This window comes from Ahaetulla prasina, chromosome 3, assembly GCF_028640845.1.
Source record: "Ahaetulla prasina isolate Xishuangbanna chromosome 3, ASM2864084v1, whole genome shotgun sequence".
Lineage (NCBI taxonomy): Eukaryota > Metazoa > Chordata > Lepidosauria > Squamata > Colubridae > Ahaetulla > Ahaetulla prasina.
Window position 1 is genome coordinate 73608063 of NC_080541.1, and position 22705 is coordinate 73630767.

A 22705-nucleotide genomic window follows, 5' to 3' on the forward strand; every position below is an offset into this window, starting at 1 on the left:
TTTGAGCAGCAACAAAACTAGCATATCTAGTTGAATTAAACATACTGTTTTCTTCTGAAACTTTTCTTTTCTTGGATTTATCCCTGGTTGGCCTGCCAGGGGTTGAAAAGCTCAATAAATCATGTGCCAGCAGGTGTCACACATTGGTGGTTGTGATACATTATTTTGAGCGACAGGGAGCTGCAGCAGAGGGATGAAAGAGCCACATGCGGCTCCAGAGCCACAGTTGCTGATCCCTGTGCTAGGCATATTTGTATTCTGGATTTGATATGAGTAGACTCACCCTTCTTGGAGTGATTTGAACTATGTCTTTAAGATTCCCTACATCTATTTCAAATTAATGCACCCATACCAATACACTGTTTCTCTACCAGCTGCCAGAAGGTGCCTATGTCTTCAGACTGACTGTTTCTGCTGAAAATGCATTTGGAGAAGGATTTGTAAATGTTTCTGTCCAGCCAGGTAAACCTGCTTTCCAGACTGTTCAATTACTTTCTACTTTGGTGGCTCTGAATTAAGTTCACTGTTGATACTTTATTATTCCCAAATGTTATTTGGGAATAACAGTGACAAGTTCCCATCCCATCCCGTCCCTTTCCTTGTTTCTTTTTAAGGTAGAAGTAGGTTTTCTTGTGAATTCTTTCTTATAATTTATTATTATAAAATAGAAGGCAATTCTCTGGTGATCACCTAAAGCAGGGGTGTCCAACCATGGCAACTTTAAGATTTGTGGACTTCAACTCCCAGAATTCCTCAGCCAGCAAAGCTGGCTGAGAAATTCTGGGAATTGAAGTCCACAAGTCTTAAAGTTGCCAAGGTTGGAGACCCCTGACTTAAAGAAATTTTGCCTGCTTTAAACTTTCTTCTTTTCCTCTATAGTTCTTCCTAATTTTGAACCTAAAGGAGGAAAAGAAAATCAAGTTGGCAAGCATACCATTTATTTCTTACTGAATTTAAATACAGCTAGTCCTCAACTTATGACCACAACTGAGCCAAACATTTCCATTGCTAAGCAAGACTATAATTAAGTGCCCCATTTTATTACCTTTCTTGCTACAGTTGTTAAGTGAATGTTAAGTTAGTAATGTGATTCCTGGGAATCTGGCTTCCCCATTGGATTTGTTTGTCATAAAATAAAATTTGTTTGTCATAAAATTCACAAAAGATGATCACATGTCCTTGGGAGTCTGCAATGGTCATAAATACATGTCTGTTGCCAGGCGTCCAAATTTTGATCGTGTGATCATGGGGATGCTGCAACGCTCGAAATCGTGTAAAATGATCATAGATCACTTTTTCCAGTACTGTTTTAACTTTGATCACTAAATGAATGGTTGAAAGTTGCGGTCTACCTGTACTTGCAGCCTAAATGAAACACCATGCATGGCCAATTTGTTCAAATTGGTAATAATATCTATTTTTTCTCTGCATGTATTCCTTTGCCTCATCATTTTTCGGCTATTTCTAACAATCCTAGTCAGGACATATCAATTAACCTTGGTTAACCCCCTCCCCCCATATTGGATGTAACCTCCTTGGTCCCTTCTAAAGGTTGCTGCTGAATTGTGATTTTTAATTCAGAAGAGAAGGGAAATTATAAAATAAGTGGGGAGTAGCTGTATTAAATAGAACGTTTTCCAAATAGAAAGGCAGGATAAAATAATTTCAATAATAATAATAATACAAGTGTGTTTAAATTGATTTAATTAAATAAATAAATTAACATTTTAATGATATATGATGAAGTCCTGCTTTCTTTTTTGAAAGGCAATTTCTAGCATACGTACTAGTAGAAAGTTATGGAGAGTTCTAGCCCACAAAAGATGGCCAGGTTTATTGTTCACATAAGGAGCAAAGCAGGATACTGAAGCAGAATTATTGATTGAACTGCTGTTTACTATTAAGATCATCGAACATCACAAATTCCCAACATGATACGATTTTCTTCATCTGGACACAATATGTAGTGTGTTTTTTTCAAACAGTAACTTGCAGTACTCTTTTTAAAAATGTGATATTGGTAAAAATCTATATTTCTCATGTTAAGAATTTCATATTTTCAGTGGTTAGAAGGAGGTTTCTGGTTGTTTAATAAACATGGGTTTGGAATGTGTGTAGTGGATTTATTTAATTATACGAGGTATTCTGGTTCTTATCTTTATCCAGCAATCCGAATAAATCAACCCCCTGTTGCTATTGTCTCTCCCAAAGTACAGGAGATTTCTTATCCTATTACTTCTACCTTCATTGATGGAAATCGTAAGTACCAAGTTGCAATCGTTGTTTTGCATTCTAATTTAGGGATGTGGAAATCAGTCCAAATCTGAGCCATAATGGCATGGGGTATTCCATTCCTTTCCATCATTAGCCAATTATAAACAATTTTTTCCACACTTAGATAAATAAATGGATTGATAGATAAAGAATGCAGTTTACCCTAATTCCCATATTGCATGTTATTTCTTCACAAACACACTCTTCTTCTAATACAACTTTTTCCAATTTACTTTTAAATGTACGGTAATTTTCTTAACTCTATCCTGTTTATATAAAGAGTCTGTGATGAGATAAATATTGGCAAGTTGGCATCTCAATGATGTGGAAAACTTAGTTCTGGTAGAGAACCAATATAATTAATCATAAGGGGTGAGGGAAACTAATAAATCATGGGACTACAAAAACCATGATTAAAAAGTTCACTCTGGATGGCTTTGGACCAGGCGCTATTTCTCAACTCAAAGTACTTCACAAGGTTGCTGTTGTTATGAAGAAAAATTTGGAAAAATATGCTTTTTAATGAATCTAGCATGTGAATAGATAAAGAAAATCACACACATTTTCTTGATAAGAACTATCCTTACTATAATAATAAGTACTTACAGAGATACTTGCTTATTGATCTATGACTGTCATATTTCCCTCAAATACAGAAAGCGTAGATGATACTAAAATTGTGAGTTACCACTGGGAAGAAATTGAGGGTCCCTTGCGGGAAAAGAAGGCATCAGCTGATACACCCGTTTTATACCTCTCTAATCTTATTCCTGGCAATTACACTTTCAGGTGGGTGATTCTAATTATTGCTTTCTCAACAAAATACAGACTAAGCCAAGGAATTAATACTTCTGCATTTAGAGAAACTTCTCGATTCTTTATATTTAGGGCTAGATTCAGATTGGTCTTTACATAAATGAAAAAGTTCCTTCTATTCATGAAAAGCAAAAGGATTGAATAGAAGATCATTGGTGGAGAAATGTTTGATTTTTTGTTCTCCTGTCAGACTGCTCTAGAAGAAATTCTTGAGATTGAGTAAGATAGGAGATCACCTGCTTAACCTTATTCAATTTTTGTATAGTTTGAATCTCAGACTTTATAGCTTCAGAAACAGGTTGAGAGAACTAGCATTTGTGAGATGACCCGGGGTGTGACACAAAGGCAACACAGCCAGAGAACCGATGTGAGTCCCTTTATTATCACCAACTGTGCCCCCAATGTCCCTTTCAACTCTCCAGCCTGGAGAGAGCTCTTCCACCAACCTGTAATAGTCTTTGGGCTGGCGATACTTCAGTCCCAAACGTTGTAAGCAGAAAACTTCTAACAAAAAACTCCAAAGGCAAGACAAGGTAATTAATCCGGCAGGGCAAGCAAAATAAGGAATTCCACAAGTAAAGTATTACGGCAGTAAATCAAACCTGTTGGGAGGATGCCAGGATTCAAAGAAACACCAGATAAACTCAGTGTTTCTTCCCAGCATACACACCTCCCATTTGCCTTTCCTTTTAAACTTCATTAGCTGTGCCTTGTAAAGAGGATCGGGTCCCTTTCCTCCCTCGTAAGCCACACAACCCACGTTGCTCGCTTCTCCGTTCCTCCCTGCGCTGCCTAGGATGAGATGGGGTGGGCCTTGGTCTTCATCTGAACCTCCTCTCCTACCTCTCCCCTGCTGTGCCCAGCCTGACTTTGCTCTTCCCCAGTTTTTTCCACAGCCAATGGATCCACTCTCTCACTCTCTGTCAGCTGTTCCTCTTCCCCTTCGGATTCAGACTCCGACAGGGGCATGACAATTTGTCTTTTCTCAAATGTGTCTGAGATCTTACCATAAAGTAAACACAAAAGCATAGTTTCTTATTCTTATTGTGGTTATGAACATAATACGATCTAATACATTTGAATCAAGATATACATTTATATTGTATCAATATACATCTTGATTCAAATGTATTAGATCAGGAGGAGATGTAGGGCCAGCTGAAATTGATCAAAGGGCCAGATCATGTCCAGTAATGCACAGCTATCAAAACTATGAATATGTGTTCAGATGCAGTATTATAAATTTGATTGCATTTTCTCCCAATTAAATATGCATGGAATTATAGCTTGCATACATAGCTAGGAGATGGGATTAGGATAAGGGAACACTTTTCGGTATCTGAATTTTCCACATATTATTTTTGTTGTTTTTGTTGTTCAGGCTAATTGTCACCGATTCTGATGGAGCAGTTAACTCCACAATAGCTTCCTTGAGAGTCAACAAACTATTGGATTCTCCTCCTGTTGCCAATGCTGGACCAGATCAGGAAATTAGTTTGCCTCAAAATTCAGTCACATTAAATGGAAACCAGAGTAAAGATGATCATGATATTGTCAGCTACGAGTGGTCCCTGAGTCCCAAAAGTAAAAGCACAATGGTAGCCATGCAGGTAACTGAAGGGCATCTTGCTTTATGCCATGCCACTTGTGTTATATCTGAAACTAGTTTTGAAAAGGAATTTTTTTTTGACTTAGAATAACTTTATTGGCACTTCAATAAATATTCAAAGTGACAATAAAGTTACTCTAAGTCTAAGAAAAGGAATTTGTGGTGCTTCTGAAAACAGGCCACAAACATTGAACTTAGTTCAGATGTTTATGCTGGTGCCTTGTCCTTTGTTGACTATCTAAATATGTTTTAACTTTTAAGTTCCACAAAGGAGATTCCTTCTGATTTTTAGAACTTGATTTGAAGCATTTAGAAAACAACTTGCAGGCCACTTGCTATGGTTGGAAAATAAGGAAATCGATATGACCAAGAACAAACATGTACAATAAGAGCGCATTTGAAGGGCCCCACCTTGTTATGTGAGAATGTGAATTAAAAACAGGGCATCACCTGAAAGCATAGAACAATTAGTCTTGTTGAAGCTGATTTGGGTTTGAATAATATTTGCATAAGAGCTTCCCTGGGAAATCCACACATATTGCCTTGAGATCCACTACAGAAGAAATATAGAATATTCTACATTCTATAGAATAACAGATTAAAAAACAAGATGAAAAATATTTACAATATAATAAACTGGGGAAACTTTATTCAACATTAGCAGAAGAAGAAAAAAGGAGGGTTGGTGGTATACATCAAAGAGGGGATAATAGCTAAACAAATATATATACAGACACAAGAGGAAGAATGTTAATAATTGAAATATTAATGGGTCAAAAAATACTTTGCTAGTGCGCCCAATATATGTGCCCAATAAGAACCAAAGGGACTTTTATAAAAATGTGTATGATAATAGAAATAGGGAATGACAATGTTTGTTTCATTGTTGACTACAATGCAATAGTGGACATTAAAAAGCACTATACAAATAACCAAAAAACAAAAATAAAAAGGAATACCTTACCAAGAGTTTTTTTTTGAATGGCACAAGAATTAAACCTATTAAACATATGGAGAATTCAAAACCCGGAAGAAACAAAATTCACCTTCTACTCTAATCCCCACAGATCCTGGTCAAGAATTGATATGGCCTGTTTAAATGGAGACTTAGTTAAAGATGTTGAAACAGTAAAGATTATGTCAAATACCTGGGCCGACCACAATCCTCTCAAAATAATATGGAAAGGACAAAAAAGGAAGAAAGGTAGATGGATACTGAATCCACAAATTTTAAAAGAAAAAGAATGTATGGAAAAGATTTTAAAAGAATTGGAATTATTTTTTAAAGACAACAAGAAACACCACACTTCATTACAAAACCTCTGGGATACCACAAAAGTATATTTAAGGGGGATTACAATAGCATATATTTCAAAAAGAAATAAAGACAAGTGGAGAGATTATAACATACTGTCCAAGGAAATTAAAAAGTTAGAAAATCAACTACAAAGAGATCCTGGGGATGAACAAACTAAAAGTAAAACGGCCCTCGTTAAACATAAATTGAATATTTTGGACCCAAAAAAATTGGCAAGAAATTTAAAATTTGCAAAACAAAATTACTTTGTGGCTGGCCTATCAATTAAAAAAGGAAAGAGAAAAAAGAATAATACATCAGCTACAGGATGAAAATGCAACTGTGGAAAGTAATATGGAGAAGAAAAAGAAAATTACACAATAATTTTTTGAAAGGCTTTATAGACAGGAAGAAATAGTACAGGGAAAAATAAGTGATTATTTGAAGGAAGAAACTGTGATTTCATTGATAGAAGAAGAAAGGGAAGTACTAAATAAGGAAATAACATTATCCGAACTTAAAGAAGCAATTAGGAAACAAAAAGGTAATAAGAGCCTGGGACCAGATGGGTTGCCAGGAGAAATTTATAAACACTTAGGAGATTCGATAGAATTATTACTATTGGAAATATGTAACGAAGTCTTGAGGGATGCAAAGCTACCAGAATCATGGAAAGAGGCATATATTACCCTGATCACTAAAGAAGGCACTGACAACAAACAAATTAAGAATTATAGACCAATCTCACTGGTAAATTCGGATTATAAAATATTTATGAATATTTCGGTGGAACGGATTAAAAAAATACTTAATGAGAAGATACATACAGACCAAAATGGATTTCTTTCCATGAGACAAATTAAAAATAATACTAGAATAGTAATTAATGTAATGCAATACTATGAGGCGCACCCAGAAAGACAACTGGACACTCCTAAAGCGTTTGATAATGTGAATTGGGAATTTATGGTCCAACAAATTAAGGCCATGAAATTCAGGGATAAATTTGAAAAGATGATTGAGTCGATTTACTCTATGCAAAAAGCAAGGGTAATAATAAATGGGGAGACTACAAACCTATATAAGATAAAGAAAGGAGTTAGGCAGGGCTGTCTACTGTCACCTCTGTTCTTTATCCTGATCCTAGAGACAAAGAATTAGACTAAATGTGGAAATAAAAGGAACTAAAATTAAACAGGAAGAATTCAAAGTACAGGCATTGTCAGATGATACAATATTTGTCATAGAGAACCCATTGAAATCCGGACTGATATTATTGCAAGAGATAGAGAAATAGGGGGAGGTCGCAGGCTTTAAAATTAACAAAGAAAAAACTAAAATGTTAGTCAAGAATTTAACCGAGAAACAAAAGGGAGAACTCGAGGAAAGAATGGAGCTTCACACTGTAAAAAAAGTGAACTATCTAGGTGTTTGGCTAAGAGCAAGTAATCAGCATTAAAAAAGGTTAACTACACGAAATTAATACAACAAACAGGGAAAGATTTGGAAAGATGGGGAAAGTTACAGCTGTCATTATTAGGGAAAATCGCAACAATTAAAATGAATATTTTGCCAAAATTGGTCCATCTATTCCAAACGATTCCCATAAAACTAGACAAGAATTTCTTTAAAGTTTTAAATAAGATGATTATGAAATTTGTATGGGCAGGAAAAAAGGCTAGGATAAAATTAATTTCATTTCAGGATAGTAGAAGTAGAGGGGGCTTTGGACTCCTTGCATGGGAGGCTTATAAAGGAGCAAGTTTGGTTTGGGTCAGGGAAGGGATAAATTTAAAGAACAGGAGATTTTTATCATTTGAAGGACACGCTCTTCAGATGGGGTGCAGGGGTGGGTTCTACTTACCTTTACTTGCTTCGCTCGCGCACGCGCCAAGCTTCTGCACATGTGCAGATCACCTATGACGATATCCGGGTCAGTCATATTAAGCAGGAAATTGCATAGAGCACTCTAAAATTTATTTGACTATTATATGTGAAACATGTTGTGCTTTTAGTTTTGATGCCCATTTTAATTTATTTGAAAGGTAACTGTGTTAAAAGCTATTAGAGTTTGTTCGGTTTCATGCATACTGAGCCATAATTTCCTGTGTTCACACAACCGTCCAGATCATAAATCCTGGTTTACAAAACACAATGACTGTATCTTTAACAGTATTCTAAGCCAGAATTAAATAAGCCACATGATGGTTAATGCAATGTGTACACTCTGTATCAGTACTTACAAGGAGATCAACAACAAATTGTGCTCTTCACATGGAAGAGCACACAGCATTATATTGTACTTTTTTTATCATCATCTCTGATTTATGTTCTCTTTGTGATTTTCTAGGGCGTAAGGAGTCCATATCTTCAACTGTCTGCAATGCAAGAGGGAGAATATATTTTCCAGCTGACAGTAATGGATTCTGCAGATCAGAAGTCAGCAGCTGAAGTCACAGTAACAGTCTGGCCCGGTAGGGCATCATATCGCTGCCTGACATAGTAGAACAACTGGGGTCATGAGCTGATACATCTGACTTTGATGTTAAAAATAGGAGAGAACAGTGGCCTGCTTTGCAGTGTCCATTATAGGTACCTGTAGTAAATAGAAATTGGACTGTGGGAATTGAATGCATATAGCAGGTCTCCTATATGGGAGCAATACATCTGCCTTGTGGGAGAAACCCTGAAAAATATGACTTGGACGGATGAAATCATGCACATTGAATTGGAAGGGCTGACCCCTCCATTGGAATTTTTGTAGAAGAAGTAAATGAATTCTAGAAAAATTAGAATAGAATAGAATAGAATAGAATAGAATAGAATAGAATAGAATAGAATAGCTTTATTGGCCAAGTGTGATTGGACACACAAGGAATTTGTCTTGGTGCATATGCTCTCCGTGTACATAAAAGAAAAGATACCTTCATCAAGAAACTTAAGGTACAGCACTTATTGTTAGTCGTAGGGTACAAATAAGCAATCAGGAAACTATCAATATAAATCGTAAAGATACAAGCAACAAAGTTATAGTCATACAGTCATAAGTGGAAGGAGATGGGTGTTGGGAACAATGAGAAGATTAATAGTGATGCAGACTTAGTAACTAGTTTGACAGTGTTGAGGGAATTATTTGTTTAGCAGAGTGATGGCGTTCAGGAAGAAACTGTTCTTGTGTCTAGTAGTTCTGGTGTGCAGTGCTCTATAGCGTCGTTTGAGGGTAGGAGTTGAAACAGTTTTGTCCAGGATGTTTTCACAGCCCTCTTTTTGACTCATGTAGTATACAGGTCCTCAATGGAAGGCAGGTTGATAGCAATTGAAGAAGACAATAAGGAAAGAAAATAAAAGAACCTCACTATTTTCCCTAGCCCTAATTCCAGTCCCAATCCTAGACTTGACCCTAACCCTAACCCTAATCCCAACCCTAAACCCCAACTTTAAGCCTAACCCCAGCTCTAACCCTTTCTGGTCTCTTTACTGATCTTAAGGTTCTGGTAATTCCTTAAAGAGGAGGAAATAAATCTCACTGATACACATGTAGAAAGAACAATTGGATTGGATTGTTTTTGACTTTGTTACAGGGCAAAACAAGCCTCCATCAGCCATGACTGGCCCCGATAAAGTGTTGACCTTTCCTATCCGGAGCACGAATCTCGATGGGAGCCTGAGCACCGATGACTTAGGGATTGTCTACTATCACTGGGAGAATATCAGGTATTTTGTATGGAGGGAAGATGCACACCAAGGCACGGGTGACATTAGGATTGGTGATACTAAGGACTGAAAAAGTTTTAAGGAAGGCAAACTGATATTTCATGTGGGGGTGACACAGATGGTGGGGGAAGGTTTCAAAAAAGCTCAGGATGGGAACTTTGCCTGCGTAGGTATAACTACCACCTTATCTTTACCTTTTTTGACACACTATTATAGATGCCTGTATTTAAATCCGGCTGATTGTATGATTTCAATTGGAAATCTTAGTCGTTCTTAATCACCTATTTCTAGTTTGAAATATTATCCATGCTGTTTCCTACAGAATTGTGATCTCTTGGAAAAAATAATGTTTCCAGAGCAGTTCATGGTGAAGTAGGTGCCAAACGTGCTACACGTTATATTAATACTTGTCCATTAACTTCGTTATGTTGACAAAGTCAGGGAAGGGGATGTAACAGATGTACAGGTGGTCCTCGACTTACAACCATTTGTGTAGTGACTTGTGACCATTTTTCACATGACCGTTGCAGCATCCCCATGATTATGTGGACACTAAAATTTGGACACTTGCCAAGTGACATGTATTTATGATGGTTGCATCGTCCTAGGCTCATCCGATCACCTTTTGCAACCTTCTGACAAGCAAAGTCAATGGGGAAACAAGATTCACTTAACAATCATGTTACTAACTTACCAACTGCAACGATCCACTTAACAACTGTGGCAAGAAAGGTTGTAAATGGGGCAAAACTCACTGAACAACGATCTTGCTTAGCAACAGAAATTTTGGGCTCAGTTGTGGTTGTAAGTCAAGGATCATCAAAATGAGAACAAGTTTGGTGTTGTGATTAAGGTGCTGGTCTAGAAATCAAGAGTCTGTGAGTTCTAGTCCTGCCTTGGGCAAAAAAGCCACCTGGGTGATCTTGGTCCAATCATTCTTTCTCAGTCCAACTAGCTTCACAAGGTTATTGTTATGGGGAAAATAGGAAGAGGAAGGCATATTTCTCTTTGCCTACTTATCACCTTATTTATATTACTTATAAAGTAATATGGGCAGGATAAAAATACCTTTAAAAATTGAACAGTGGTATTTTTCATAATTCAGTTGGGATGAATTTGCTTTCTCCTGGGATTACCATTTCTGACTAATCTCTTAGACAATTAGTTCACCAAGTGTTTGTTTAAAATAGTGTTCACAGTACCATTTTAATTTCTAGAATTCTGTGCTTCTGAACAAAGTTTAGCAAGAGAAGATATGTCCATCAGCTTTGCTGAACCTATAACTGAACTAATGACATATACAGTAACTACCATATTTTTCGGAGCATAAGATGCACCTTTTTTCCCCAAAAAAGAGGGTGAAAATCTGGGTGCATTTTATACTCCAAATGTAGCCCCTCCCAGCTTCTCAAACGGATGTTTCAGAGGCTGAAAAAAGCATCAGAAACGAAGCTTCAGAAAAGAAGCCCCCAGAGTTTCAGAAACTAAGCTTCAGAAAAGAAGCCCCCAAACAGAGCTTCAGAGGCTTTTTTTCTGAAGCTGTTTCGGAGGCTTTCAGAGGCAGAAAAAGTTTTTTCTCAGAGTTTCAGAAATTTCAGAGGCAGGAAAAAAAAAGCAAAAAAAAAAAAACAAGGCACAGAGCTTACAACCAAGGAACATGTTGCTAAAATTCATCTCTGGGAACAGCTGATTGGGGGTATTCTTGGAGGCTGATCCACCTGCCAATCAGCTTTTTTGTTATTTTCCTCTCCAAAAACTAAGGTGCGTCTTAAACTCTGAAAAATACGGTAATTCTAGTAACGTAACTAGAATATTTGCAACCTTTGCAAAATTTGGGATTGCTTGCCGAGAAACACCTTGAGGCTTACTCCCTTATAATTTATGCTTGGATTATTGACTCAAACTCAACTTTTCCTGTTTGCCCATTTTGAGAATAACTGATGAATTGATGTTTGCACTTTTTACTCAGCCTCTTGAAGATTCGGAACCCTGGATGTCTTTGTTCTTGAGATTTGCTCCATGTAGTTATTTATTTAAAAGATTTGCATGGACACCCACCTTAAAACAAACCTCTGGGCAGCTCACAGCAATAATAAAACTACAAACCATAAAAATAAAAATAAAACCAAGGACTAAAATACTTGATACTTCAGTCCAGGGGTGAAGTATCGCCCGATCTGGTAGCAATGGTGGCGGGTGGTTCGGAGTACCGGTAGCAAACTCCCTGCGCCCCCATGCCCAGCTGAGCCACGCGATCATCAGAGTTGTTGTTTTTTTACTTTTAAAAGCATTTTTTCTACAACCTCTTTGGCCAAAAAATACTTTTAAAAGGCTCTGATGATCCCAGCTGAGTTGCCTGATCGTCAGAGGCTTTTTTTCCTTTTAAAGGCAAAAAAAAAAGGCTTTTGTTTTCTTTTTAAAAGAAAACAAAAGCCTCTGACGATCAGGCAACTCAGCTGGGATCGTCAGAGCCTTTTAAAAGCATTTTTTACAACCTCTTCTGCCTAAGAGGTTATAGAAAAAATGCTTTTAAAAGTAAAACTAAAACCAAGGACTAAAATACTTGATACTTCAGTCCAGGGGTGAAGTATCGCCCGATCCAGTAGCAATGGTGGCGGGTGGTTCAGAGTACCGGTAGCAAACTCCCTGCGCCCCCATGCCCAGCTGAGCCGCGCGATCATCAGAGTTGTTGTTTTTTTACTTTTAAAAGCATTTTTTCTACAACCTCTTTGGCCAAAAAATACTTTTAAAAGGCTCTGACGATCCCAGCTGAGTTGCCTGATCGTCAGAGGCTTTTTTTCCTTTTAAAGGCAAAAAAAAAAGGCTTTTGTTTTCTTTTTAAAAGAAAACAAAAGCCTCTGACGATCAGGCAACTCAGCTGGGATCGTCAGAGCCTTTTAAAAGCATTTTTTACAACCTCTTCTGCCTAAGAGGTTATAGAAAAAATGCTTTTAAAAGTAAAACAAAAAAGTTGGACATGCCCACCCAGTCACAGTACCCCCCTCCCATCAAGCCACACCCACAGAACCGGTAGTAACACATTTTACATTTCACCACTGCTTCAGTCCTCTCCTGGGATGCCCCAACAGCTTGCAATAATTTTTTTTGTAGTTGTTGTTCATTTGCTAAATCACGTCCGACTTTTCATGACCCCCATGGACCATAGCATGCTAGAATCCCCTGTTCTCCACCGTTTCCCAGAGTTTGCTCAAATTCAGGTTTATTGTGTCAATGACACCATCTAACCATCTCATCTTCTGCCGTCCTCTTCTCCTTTTGCCTTCAATCTTTCCCAACATCAAGGGTCTTTTCCAATGAGTATTGGAACTTCAGCTTCTGTATTTGCCTTTCCAAAGATCAGTCAGGGTTGATTTCCTTGCTTGCAAATAATACTTTTACATTTTGAGCTGAAATTGAGCTGAAAAAAATTGTTTTGCTGCAGTGGGCCAAGTTCTCTGCATATGGAGAATGCTGATAGCGCCGTGGCAACCGTCTCAGATCTACAGATTGGAACCTATCGTTTCAGACTGACTGTAGAAGATGATCAAGGGCTGAGCAGCACTGCCACACTTACTGTGATTGTTCAGGAGGGTAAGGTTTTCTGTCCCTCGTTTTTGAAGACATTTCATGAATAAATGGCCCGTGTTTCTAGTCCCTTCCTGTGTTTTAGATATTTGTGGCTTCTATTTTAATCTTTCCAGTCTTGATCCAATTATCTCTCCAGGGCTAGGCAATTTGGGGTTTCCTAAATGGTTGGGGCTGTTTTGATTCATCATTAAAAGGTAAAGGTTCTCCTCGCACATACTTGCTAGTCGTTCCTGACTCTAGGGGGCGGTGCTCATCTCCGTTTCAAAGCCAGCGCTGTCCGAAGATGTCTCCGTGGTCATGTGGCGGGCATGACTCAACACTAAAGGCGCATGGAACGCTGTTACCTTCCCACCAAAGATGATCCCTATTTTTTCTACTTGCATTTTTACGTGCTTTCGAAACTGCTAGGTTGGCAGAAGCTGGGACAAGTAACGGGAGCTCACCCCGTTACACGGCAGCACTAAGGATTCAAACCGCTGAGTTGCTGACCTTTCGATCGACAAGCTCAACGTCCTAGCCCCTGAGCCACCGCGTCCCTTTCATTACAGCATTCAAATTTAATTATCTCGCATTCTGAGAACCGTCTTACTTTATATTCGGGCTACGTCTGCATTATCATCCTCTTGTTTGAACAAATCTCTTCCTTTATTGTATTTAGGCAGCAACTTTGCACCAAAGGCCCTTGCAGGGGGCAAACATATCCTTGTTCTCCCCAATAACTCCATTGCTTTGGATGGATCTCATTCTGTTGATGACCAAAGAATTGTTTCTTATCTTTGGATCCGGGATGGCCAGAGTCCAGCAGCTGGAGTAAGTGTTTAAAGTATCTAATTGGGCCAAATGGAAAATTTTTCTGAGTTTATTTTTTATCAGGCTGTCTGTTTCCTGCTTATGGAAGCTAACATGATCCATCAAATTGAGAGTTTAACTAGATTTGGATGGAACAGCTTCAGGCAAATCAGCTGGAGACGCTTCTGTTCTGAAAATAGGAGTAAAGAAAAGATTCATGCTTTTGATGGTACATACCGTATTTCATGGTATGTACCAGTGGTGGGATTCAAATAATTTAACAATAGGTTGTCTGCCCTAATGACCGGCTGGGTAGGCGTGGCCATAGTGGGTGTGGCCATGGTGTGACAGGCAGCATTCGGCCTTCTGCATCCCCTTGGGAGCAAAAGCAGGCCCTGGAGGGGGGGCACGTCGCCCCTGTTTTGGGCCTAGTAGGCCTCCCTGCAGCCTCCTGGGAGCAAAAATGGAGCATGTGGGGACTCCTGGAAGGGGCGGGGCCAGCCAGAAATTTAACAACCGGTTCGTCCGAACCAGCCCGAACCAGCAGAATCCCACCACTGGTGTGTCCCTGTTAGTCGGTACAGATAGTCTTTGACTTACAACCACAGTTGAGACCAAAATTTCTGCTGCTAAGGAAGACAGTTGTCAAGTGAGTTTTACCCAATTTTATGATCTATCTTGCCATAGTTGTTAATGACCTCAGGACACTGCAGCTGCCATACTGTATATATGAGTCAGTTGTCAAGCGTCTGAATTTAGACCACGTTACCATGGGGATGCTGCAATGGTCATAAAAATGATCCCAAGTTACTATTTCAGTGTCACTGTAATTTCAAATGGTCATTAAATGAACTGTTGTAAGTCGAGGACTACCTCTATGTCCTAGACCAGGGGTCTCCAACCTTGTCAACTTTAAGACTTGTGGACTTCAACTCCCAGAGTACCTCAGCCAGCAAAGCTGGCTGAGGAACTCTGGGAGTTGAAGTCCACAAGTCTTAAAGTTGACAAGGTTGGAGACCCGTCCTAGACCATGGGTGTCAAACTTAATCACGTCATGTGACATCACGTAACATATCGTGACTTTTTTTACCTTTGTGGACCCAGGATGGGCGTGGCCTGCATGTGACGCATCCGGCCTGCGGGCCGCCAGTTTGACACTCCTGTCCTAGACCAATTTTATGGGATTCAGGCTAGGTGTCACTGCCAGCTGCAAAGAGAGAGATACTTGTGGGACTTTATACCTCACATGTCCTAGTAACTCAGTTTACTGGTGACCCGGTGAATCTTGGTTGGAGTGAGTCTGAATGTAGGTGAAGGCAACTGCATTTTGAGAGATTGCTCTGGTAACAGAGACATCAAATAATTGGCTTCAGAGAAGACTACATTTGGAAGTCATCTTCTGAGTGCCAATTTCTTTGCTTTTGCAGGATGTGATTCTTGGCTCCAACCGTGAGGCTGTCTTACAGCTAACCAATCTTGTAGAGGGGAACTACATGTTTCATTTGAAAGTCACTGATGCTAAAGGAAATTCAGACATCGACACAGCTGTTGTGGAAGTATGGCCCGGTAAGCTGTTTTCTAAAACATTTATATAGCCTAAACCAGGGTTGTCAAACTTGTGATGATATGTTGCTGTCATGTGACGTATCACAACTTCCTCCCCCTTCACTAAACCGGGAGTGAGCGTGGTCAGTGTGTGACAGATTTGGCCTGCGGGCCGCAAGTTTAACACTCCTGTCTTAAGCTATTTTCTTGCATTGTTCCCAAATCCCAGTCCTTTGGCAAAATGGTTGAAGATCTTCCCAATCCAGATGATCAAGTCTTGGGTCAGATGCAGAGGTTTTAGGGTACCTTTCTAAACTTCCCACTGCAGTTCATAACACGTGCTTAAACCAGATCAGAAGCAACATTCACTCAGATGCTTTGAACTTTTGTTAACTTATGGGCATTTCCGTGTGCTTTTCTTTGCAACAGTATAGAAGTGCTTGCTGTCTTTCAAGATGTATGTGTTTTTTTAAAATTTCTTAGCTTGACATCTTGGAATTTCCTGGCATTTTCTCATTTAAGTACCCAACTAAGGTTAGCTAAGTGTTACCTCCAAATAGGACTGGCATGTAGTTAGGCAGTATAATAGGGTCTCAAGAAAGGCATTATTATTATTATTATTATTATTATTATTATTATTATTATTATTATTATTATTATTATTATTATTATTATTATTATTATTATTTTCATTTACAGACCCAAAGAAAAATGGGCTTGTGGAATTGATCTTGCAAGTTGAAGTTGGTCAACTGACTGAACAACAGAAAGATACCCTCATACAACAGCTAGCAGCACTCCTGGATGTCTTACATTCAGACATTAATATCCAGAAGATACATGCTTATTCTGATATCAGGTACAAGGAGATGGGGAAAATATGGGTTTTTACACACACACACACACACACACACACACACACACACACACACACACACACACACAGAGTAATTACTGTTATTTTGTACATATCTACTTGGATGTTAGTCCCATTGAACTTATTCAGAGTAGACGTGTAAGATTGGGCATTAAACCTTAACAAAGCACCCTCATATATGTATAATTTTATATATGAATAAAATCCTATGGTTCTGAAACGTTATGCTTTGCAATGTCTAGTTTTCCATATTTTATTTCATGGGACAGAAACTTAGCAACTTTACATCTAGGAGATGACCAGGTTGAGCCTGAGGGAGAGGTCAAACGTGTCATCAGTCTTGAGTCCCTTCGTGCCCACAAGTGATCTGAGTCCAGCCAATCTTAAACTCTTATCTACCGCCAGTTTCATTTGGCCATTAATAGTTGATTCTTGTAGAGAGCTTAAGCTTGCAATAAGTCTTTATACCTATTTGAACTGCCTAGATCTCCTGATTTCTCTGGCATTTGACAGCCAATATATATTTACAGCAGGGGTGAAATCCTGCAGGTTCTGACAGGTTCTGGAGAACCGGTAGTGGAAATTTTGAGTAGTTTGGAGAACCGGCAAATATCACCTCTGGCTGGCCCCAGAGTGGGGTGGGAATGGAGATTTTGCAGTATCCTTCCCCTGCCACACCCACCAAGCCACACTCACCAAGCCACGCTCACAGAACTAGTAGTAAAAAAAATTGGATTTCACCACTGATTTACAGAGTTAATATAAACTATATATTTACAGGGTTATTCTAGGAAAAATAGACTCATAATTGGGGTAAATGGAGTTCATCCCAAATAAAGATTTCTGATTGCAGTAATAAATCTATTGATATTTAATCTATGCAACTTTCCTTCAGCACCGCTGTTGTGTTCTATGTTCAGAATGGGCACCCTTACAAATTCATAAAGGCTTCAGATGTTGCCCAAGTACTGCGTCTGCAACTCTTGAAGGAAAAGCCAGATTTTCTACTTTTTAAAGTGCTTCGTGTTGACACAGCTGGTAAGTATTTGAATGCCCTCGTCCATGGCAGGAAATATATATATATATATATATAAAGGGGTAGTTTTTGCTCTTAAAAGTAGCCCAGAGTTAATTTTAAGTACATAAATAATTTCAGTTGCCTTGTGATTTCCAGCTTGCCTCTTAAAATGTTCTGGACACGGAAGCTGTGACCCCATCACAAAGCATTGTATTTGCTATCAAATGTGGATGGAAAATTTGATACAGCGGTACCTAAGCGGTGGGGAGAGCAATTGTGGTGAGTTGGGAAGAACTCAATGATGTTTCCCAGGAATAACCTATGTCTGTTAAGATGTTATTTTAATATTGATAGTGCACTGTCGAAGGAAGTAGATGTGCTGTGGTAATGAAGTCTATTAAACCAAGAATTTGTCAAGGGAGATATGAGGATTCCTGTCCTTGAACTAAATGACTTCAACCCTCCCAACCCTATTTTTCATATTTACAACCCTATATTTAGACTTGAACATTGGGTGCTATCTAACAAAATGAAATTCAACAGTGAAAAAAGTAAGGTTCTACATTTAGGCAAAAAACAACAACAAAATGCACAGGTACTGTATATGTGGTACCTTGCTCAATAGTAGTACCTGTGAGAGGGATCTTGGAGTCCTAGTGGACAACCATTTAGATATGAGCCAGCAGTGTGCAGCAGCTGCTAAAAAAGCCAACACAGTTCTGGGCTGCATAAACAGAGGGATAGAATCAAGATCACGTGAAGTGTTAGTACCACTTTATAATGCCTTGGTAAGGCCACACTTGGAATATTGCATCCAGTTTTGGTCGCCACGATGTAAAAAAGATGTTGAGACTCTATAGAGTGCAGAGAAGCGCAACAAAGATGATTAGGGGACTGGAGGCTAAAACATATGAAGAACAGTTGCAGGAACTGGGTATGACTAGTTTAATAAAAAGAAGGACTAGGGGAGACATGATAACAGTGTTCCAATATCTCAGGGGTTGCCACAAAGAAGAGGGACTTGGGCTGTTCTCCAAAGCACAAGAAGCAATGGGTAAAAACTAATCAAGGAAAGAAGCAACTTAGAACTAAGGAGAAATTTCCTGACAGTTAGAACAATTAATAAGTGGAACGACTTGCCTTCAGAAGTTATGAATGCTCCAACACTGGAAATTTTTAAGAAAATGTTGGATAACCATCTGACTGAGATGGTGTATGTTAAGTTCGGGCAATGAAGAGGCAGGAGACGATACAAGTGACAACAGCTCTTTGGTTTATTGTGATCCCAGCAAAAGCCAACAGGCAAAAACCCCTCTTTAAATAGTATTTTGGCTGAGGCATCAGCCAATCAGCAATGAGCATTTTCCCGCCCAATTTTCCCTCCTAAAATTCAAATACATTACAGTGTAGGGTTTCCTGCCTGGGCAGGGGGTTGGACTAGAAGGCCTCCAAGGTCCCTTCCAACTCTGTTGTTATATATTATAACCCAACATTAGACGGAAATAAGTCATGGGGTTTGCAAAACGTGGAGTTTTTTGGCGGATGGGCAGCTATAATTTGTTTAATAAATGAAATGTGTTTTGTTCATGCCCTGTCTCTCCTTGTAGATACCAAAATGGGTCCTTTGATTCTAAGTTCAAATGTTCCAATTTTGTCTTCTAGAATGGAGTATACTCTACGTATCAGCATCTGCTTTCATTGGAATTGCATTGGTGGTAGGGTTAATTTGGCTTTGCATCTGCTGTTGCAAAAGGTAATAGTCCTCTATTCAGTTTAAACCAGGGATGAGGAAAGTCAAAGCATTTAAAAAAAATTAAATAAACGTTATTATGTAGTTGGCAGTGTGATAAAATCATGTCATGCAAATGGTGGTCCTGAGGGGGTCCTTTTCTCAAGGTTTTTTTTTTATTAGGTCAAGTAGCACTAAACCTGTCCAAGGGCTTATTCAATTTGGGCTTATCCAATTTGAAATTAACAGTGAAATTAACAGTGCTTATGTTTGATAATTTGCTACTGGTTTGTAGTAATGTAACTAGGGCAGGCTTTGGGGCCACTCTCCCCCCCCCCCCGCAAAAAAAATAAATTAAAATTTGGGCTGTAGGGTGCCCCTCTTTGGTTTCTGATGCTCACTAACACATTAGACAAAACATATTTAGTCAAGAAGGTGTTTTAAAAGGACAGGACTATCTGCTCTTTAAAAATTCCATGAATTTGGAAAATTATTGAAGTTATTATAAATTAGGCATCCTGGCCAGCTAGTTACATCTTAAAGAATCTGATGTGAGAAGATAATTTAAAAATTATCTCTCCCCTACTTATATTTGTATGGACAAAGCGTGCAATAACCTACCTACCTAGATCACATACCACATGAACCTATGGTATGATTTGCCTTGGCTTTTAAATGCAAAACTCCATTATCAAGCATATAAAACACACTGATTGCTTCCACAGAGCCACAGCCAATTAAACTAGTTTTATGTCTGTGAACAGAGTGAACCCAATCCTTTTGGACTGTGACTATCCAGAGGCTTTAACCATAGTCAAGTCACCCATATAGACTTGGTTATTTATAAATGGGCACAGGATTATGCTGAGTGTGGTCACATCTGTAGGGCAGCTGCACTTGCCAAAGGACATGAACAGCAGCTTATGAATGAGGCTCATGAGCAAAGGTTTGCGTCATTAGGAAGTTGGTTTCCCAGAACCTAATTAATTCTCTTTAATTCCTAGCCAAAAGAGAACCAAAATAAGAAAGAAAATGAAATATACAATTCTGGACAACATAGATGATCAGGAAAGAATGGAGCTCAGGCCCAAATATGGTATGATGTTTCTTTTTTTCTTGTTTGTTTTATTCTAAAATAAAGAAGGATTATGATTTTACCATTGAGGGGAGAATTGCATTTGATAGAGCAAGCTGGTAATAAAAGCTTATGCCATAACAATTTAGTACTTTTATAAAACCATAAAGATATTGTGCATTTTTCACAGATAACTCCTGTGAAAAAAACACTGATTTTATAAATTTATTTCTGTCACTTTGAATCTGTCTGCACTAAAGTAAGTTGTTCTGATTTAACTGTTCCTAGGGGTGATCCTTTTGACTGTAGTTAATTAATGTTGCCATTAATTTATATATCACTTTGGACTTAAATTATTATTTCAATGGAGAGAGTGGCTTGCTTTACAGATTGCATTCAGTCATAATGCAATGGTTTTATTTTGGGTCAGTCTACGAATTCAGCCAACCAGTTATGATTTGTTTTAATCATACATGATTAAAACATGACTTAGAGACTAGTTGAACATCATATAGTTAGAAGGATGTCCTAACAGGACTGCAAGGCAACTGCAATCCTAAACCTCATGCCTTCTTTCCATACAGGTATAAAACACAGAAGTACTGAACACAATTCCAGTTTGATGGTTTCAGAATCTGAGTTTGAGAGTGACCAGGATACCATATTTAGCAGAGAGAAGGTTGAAAGAGAAAATTCCAGAAACCTCATGAATAGTGACATGAAAAATGGAGTCTCCTTCAGCTACAGCTCAAAGGATAGATAAATGGATGCACTGCTTTGTTAGGAAAATGGTACTTTAGTGCACTGAAGACTGGACAAGTCTGAAATGGGAAGACAGACTCATAAATTTCCAGCATGGCAGAGGGAGCAATACCATGGATATTTTGCTCTGCTCTTCAAGCAGTAGCTTTTAACTTGCCAGCGTTTTTCAAGCCTGTTTACTAGAGATGGCATTTCCATATGTCTCATGGACATCTAAAAGTTTACAATTAAAATCTTAGCCAAGGCTATTATGTTACAAGATCATAGAGGAAAACTTCCTTCTATTAGTCTTCTTAGAACAGAGTGACTTTGTCTGCATAGGAAGCCACTTCTGTCAATAATGGAAATTTATCACAGTTATTAAAACTGACATGTAGACAAAACATTTCTCTTAACTTTTCTTTGCTAAATAAATGAGAGGGTATGAGTGCGGGGATGAATAGGTATCAAGTTATATATCTGCTAAACTCTGCTTTGAGAATATCATGCTGTTAAACATAAATCATTTTTAGATTTATGACAGGATGAGAACTGGCCCTGCCTTGCCTGAGTTTAAGAAAGTAAAATAGTTGCTAAATAAAACATACAAATACTGATTAGTAGTAATAGTGCAAAATAAGATGAATATATGAAATATCAGATATGAATATGTTTTGGAGGGAATAAACTTCCTTCTTGTCAACCTGTGTGGGGGTGAGCACAAGGCTTGTTTTATTCCCCGTTGGATGCAACAATTGGAAAACTCCAGTGTCAAACTATCATTCTGTGGCATAATCTTCTTGGATCACTGTTGGCATTTTCTTCTAGTCTAATCCTCTTCTACAAAACTAGATCTAGGATTAAAGATTGTTCTGGCTGTTCAGAAAAACAGCCAGAGCAATGCAAATACAAAGATGTTTCCTGGATAATTTGGATGAGAGCTGTTACTCACACTTCTAACTATGTACACTTTATTCTATCTAGAGGCTCAGTAAAATATAATCTAAGATAATAATCTAATATAGTGATGGCGAACCTATGGCACGCGTGCCACAAGTGGCACTCAGAGCCCTCTGTGGGCACATGCACCATTGCCAGCTGCTCTTCTTGTTTCCAGTGTGCACATGTGTACTGGCCAGTTGGTCTTTGTGGGTCCTAGAGCACGGGAAAACAGCCCAGAAAATGGCCAAAAAACCCAGGCCGTTTTGGGGGCCATTTTTTAAGGCCATTTTGGGGTGTTTTTCAAGCCAAAAGCAGCCTGAAAACAACCCAAAAAGCAGCCAAACCCAGCCAAAAAACAGGCATGTGTACTGGCCAGCTGGTTTTCGGGTTTCCAGCGCTTCGGCGTGCGCGCATGCACATACGTACATATACATTTATATGAGTTTGGGCACGCAGTGCCGAAATGGTTCGCCATCATTGATCTAGTATTTTCCTTAAGTGGTTACCATAAAAATGCTCTAACTTTTTAAGGTTTGAATTACCTGTTGAATAATTTCTTAGACATCATATCATGTAATTAAATTTGTATGAAATTACTTACATAAATAGGATGATTATACATGAAGCCAATAGTGGACATGTGTGCGTGTACATAAACAAGATTCCATGCCAGGTATTTTATTGGATATGA

At 38.5% G+C, this 22705-nt stretch overlaps 1 protein-coding gene across 1 annotated transcript in view; it reads left to right on the forward strand.

Moving 5' to 3' along the window:
• The window catches only part of KIAA0319 (KIAA0319 ortholog), a 35508-nt gene extending 14020 nt beyond the window's left edge, over positions 1-21488 (forward strand). The window contains exons 5-19 of the mRNA XM_058176594.1: positions 375-462; positions 2167-2259; positions 2931-3063; positions 4472-4700; positions 8347-8470; positions 9578-9710; positions 13153-13301; positions 13957-14108; positions 15515-15653; positions 16332-16491; positions 17405-17547; positions 17684-17806; positions 19190-19280; positions 20261-20352; positions 20916-21488. Of these exons, the coding sequence (XP_058032577.1) occupies positions 375-462; positions 2167-2259; positions 2931-3063; positions 4472-4700; positions 8347-8470; positions 9578-9710; positions 13153-13301; positions 13957-14108; positions 15515-15653; positions 16332-16491; positions 17405-17547; positions 17684-17806; positions 19190-19280; positions 20261-20352; positions 20916-21094 (2028 nt within the window). The 3' untranslated portion in view covers positions 21095-21488. The remainder of the gene's footprint in view (positions 1-374; positions 463-2166; positions 2260-2930; positions 3064-4471; positions 4701-8346; positions 8471-9577; positions 9711-13152; positions 13302-13956; positions 14109-15514; positions 15654-16331; positions 16492-17404; positions 17548-17683; positions 17807-19189; positions 19281-20260; positions 20353-20915) is intronic.
• The last annotated feature ends 1217 nt before the right edge of the window (positions 21489-22705 follow it).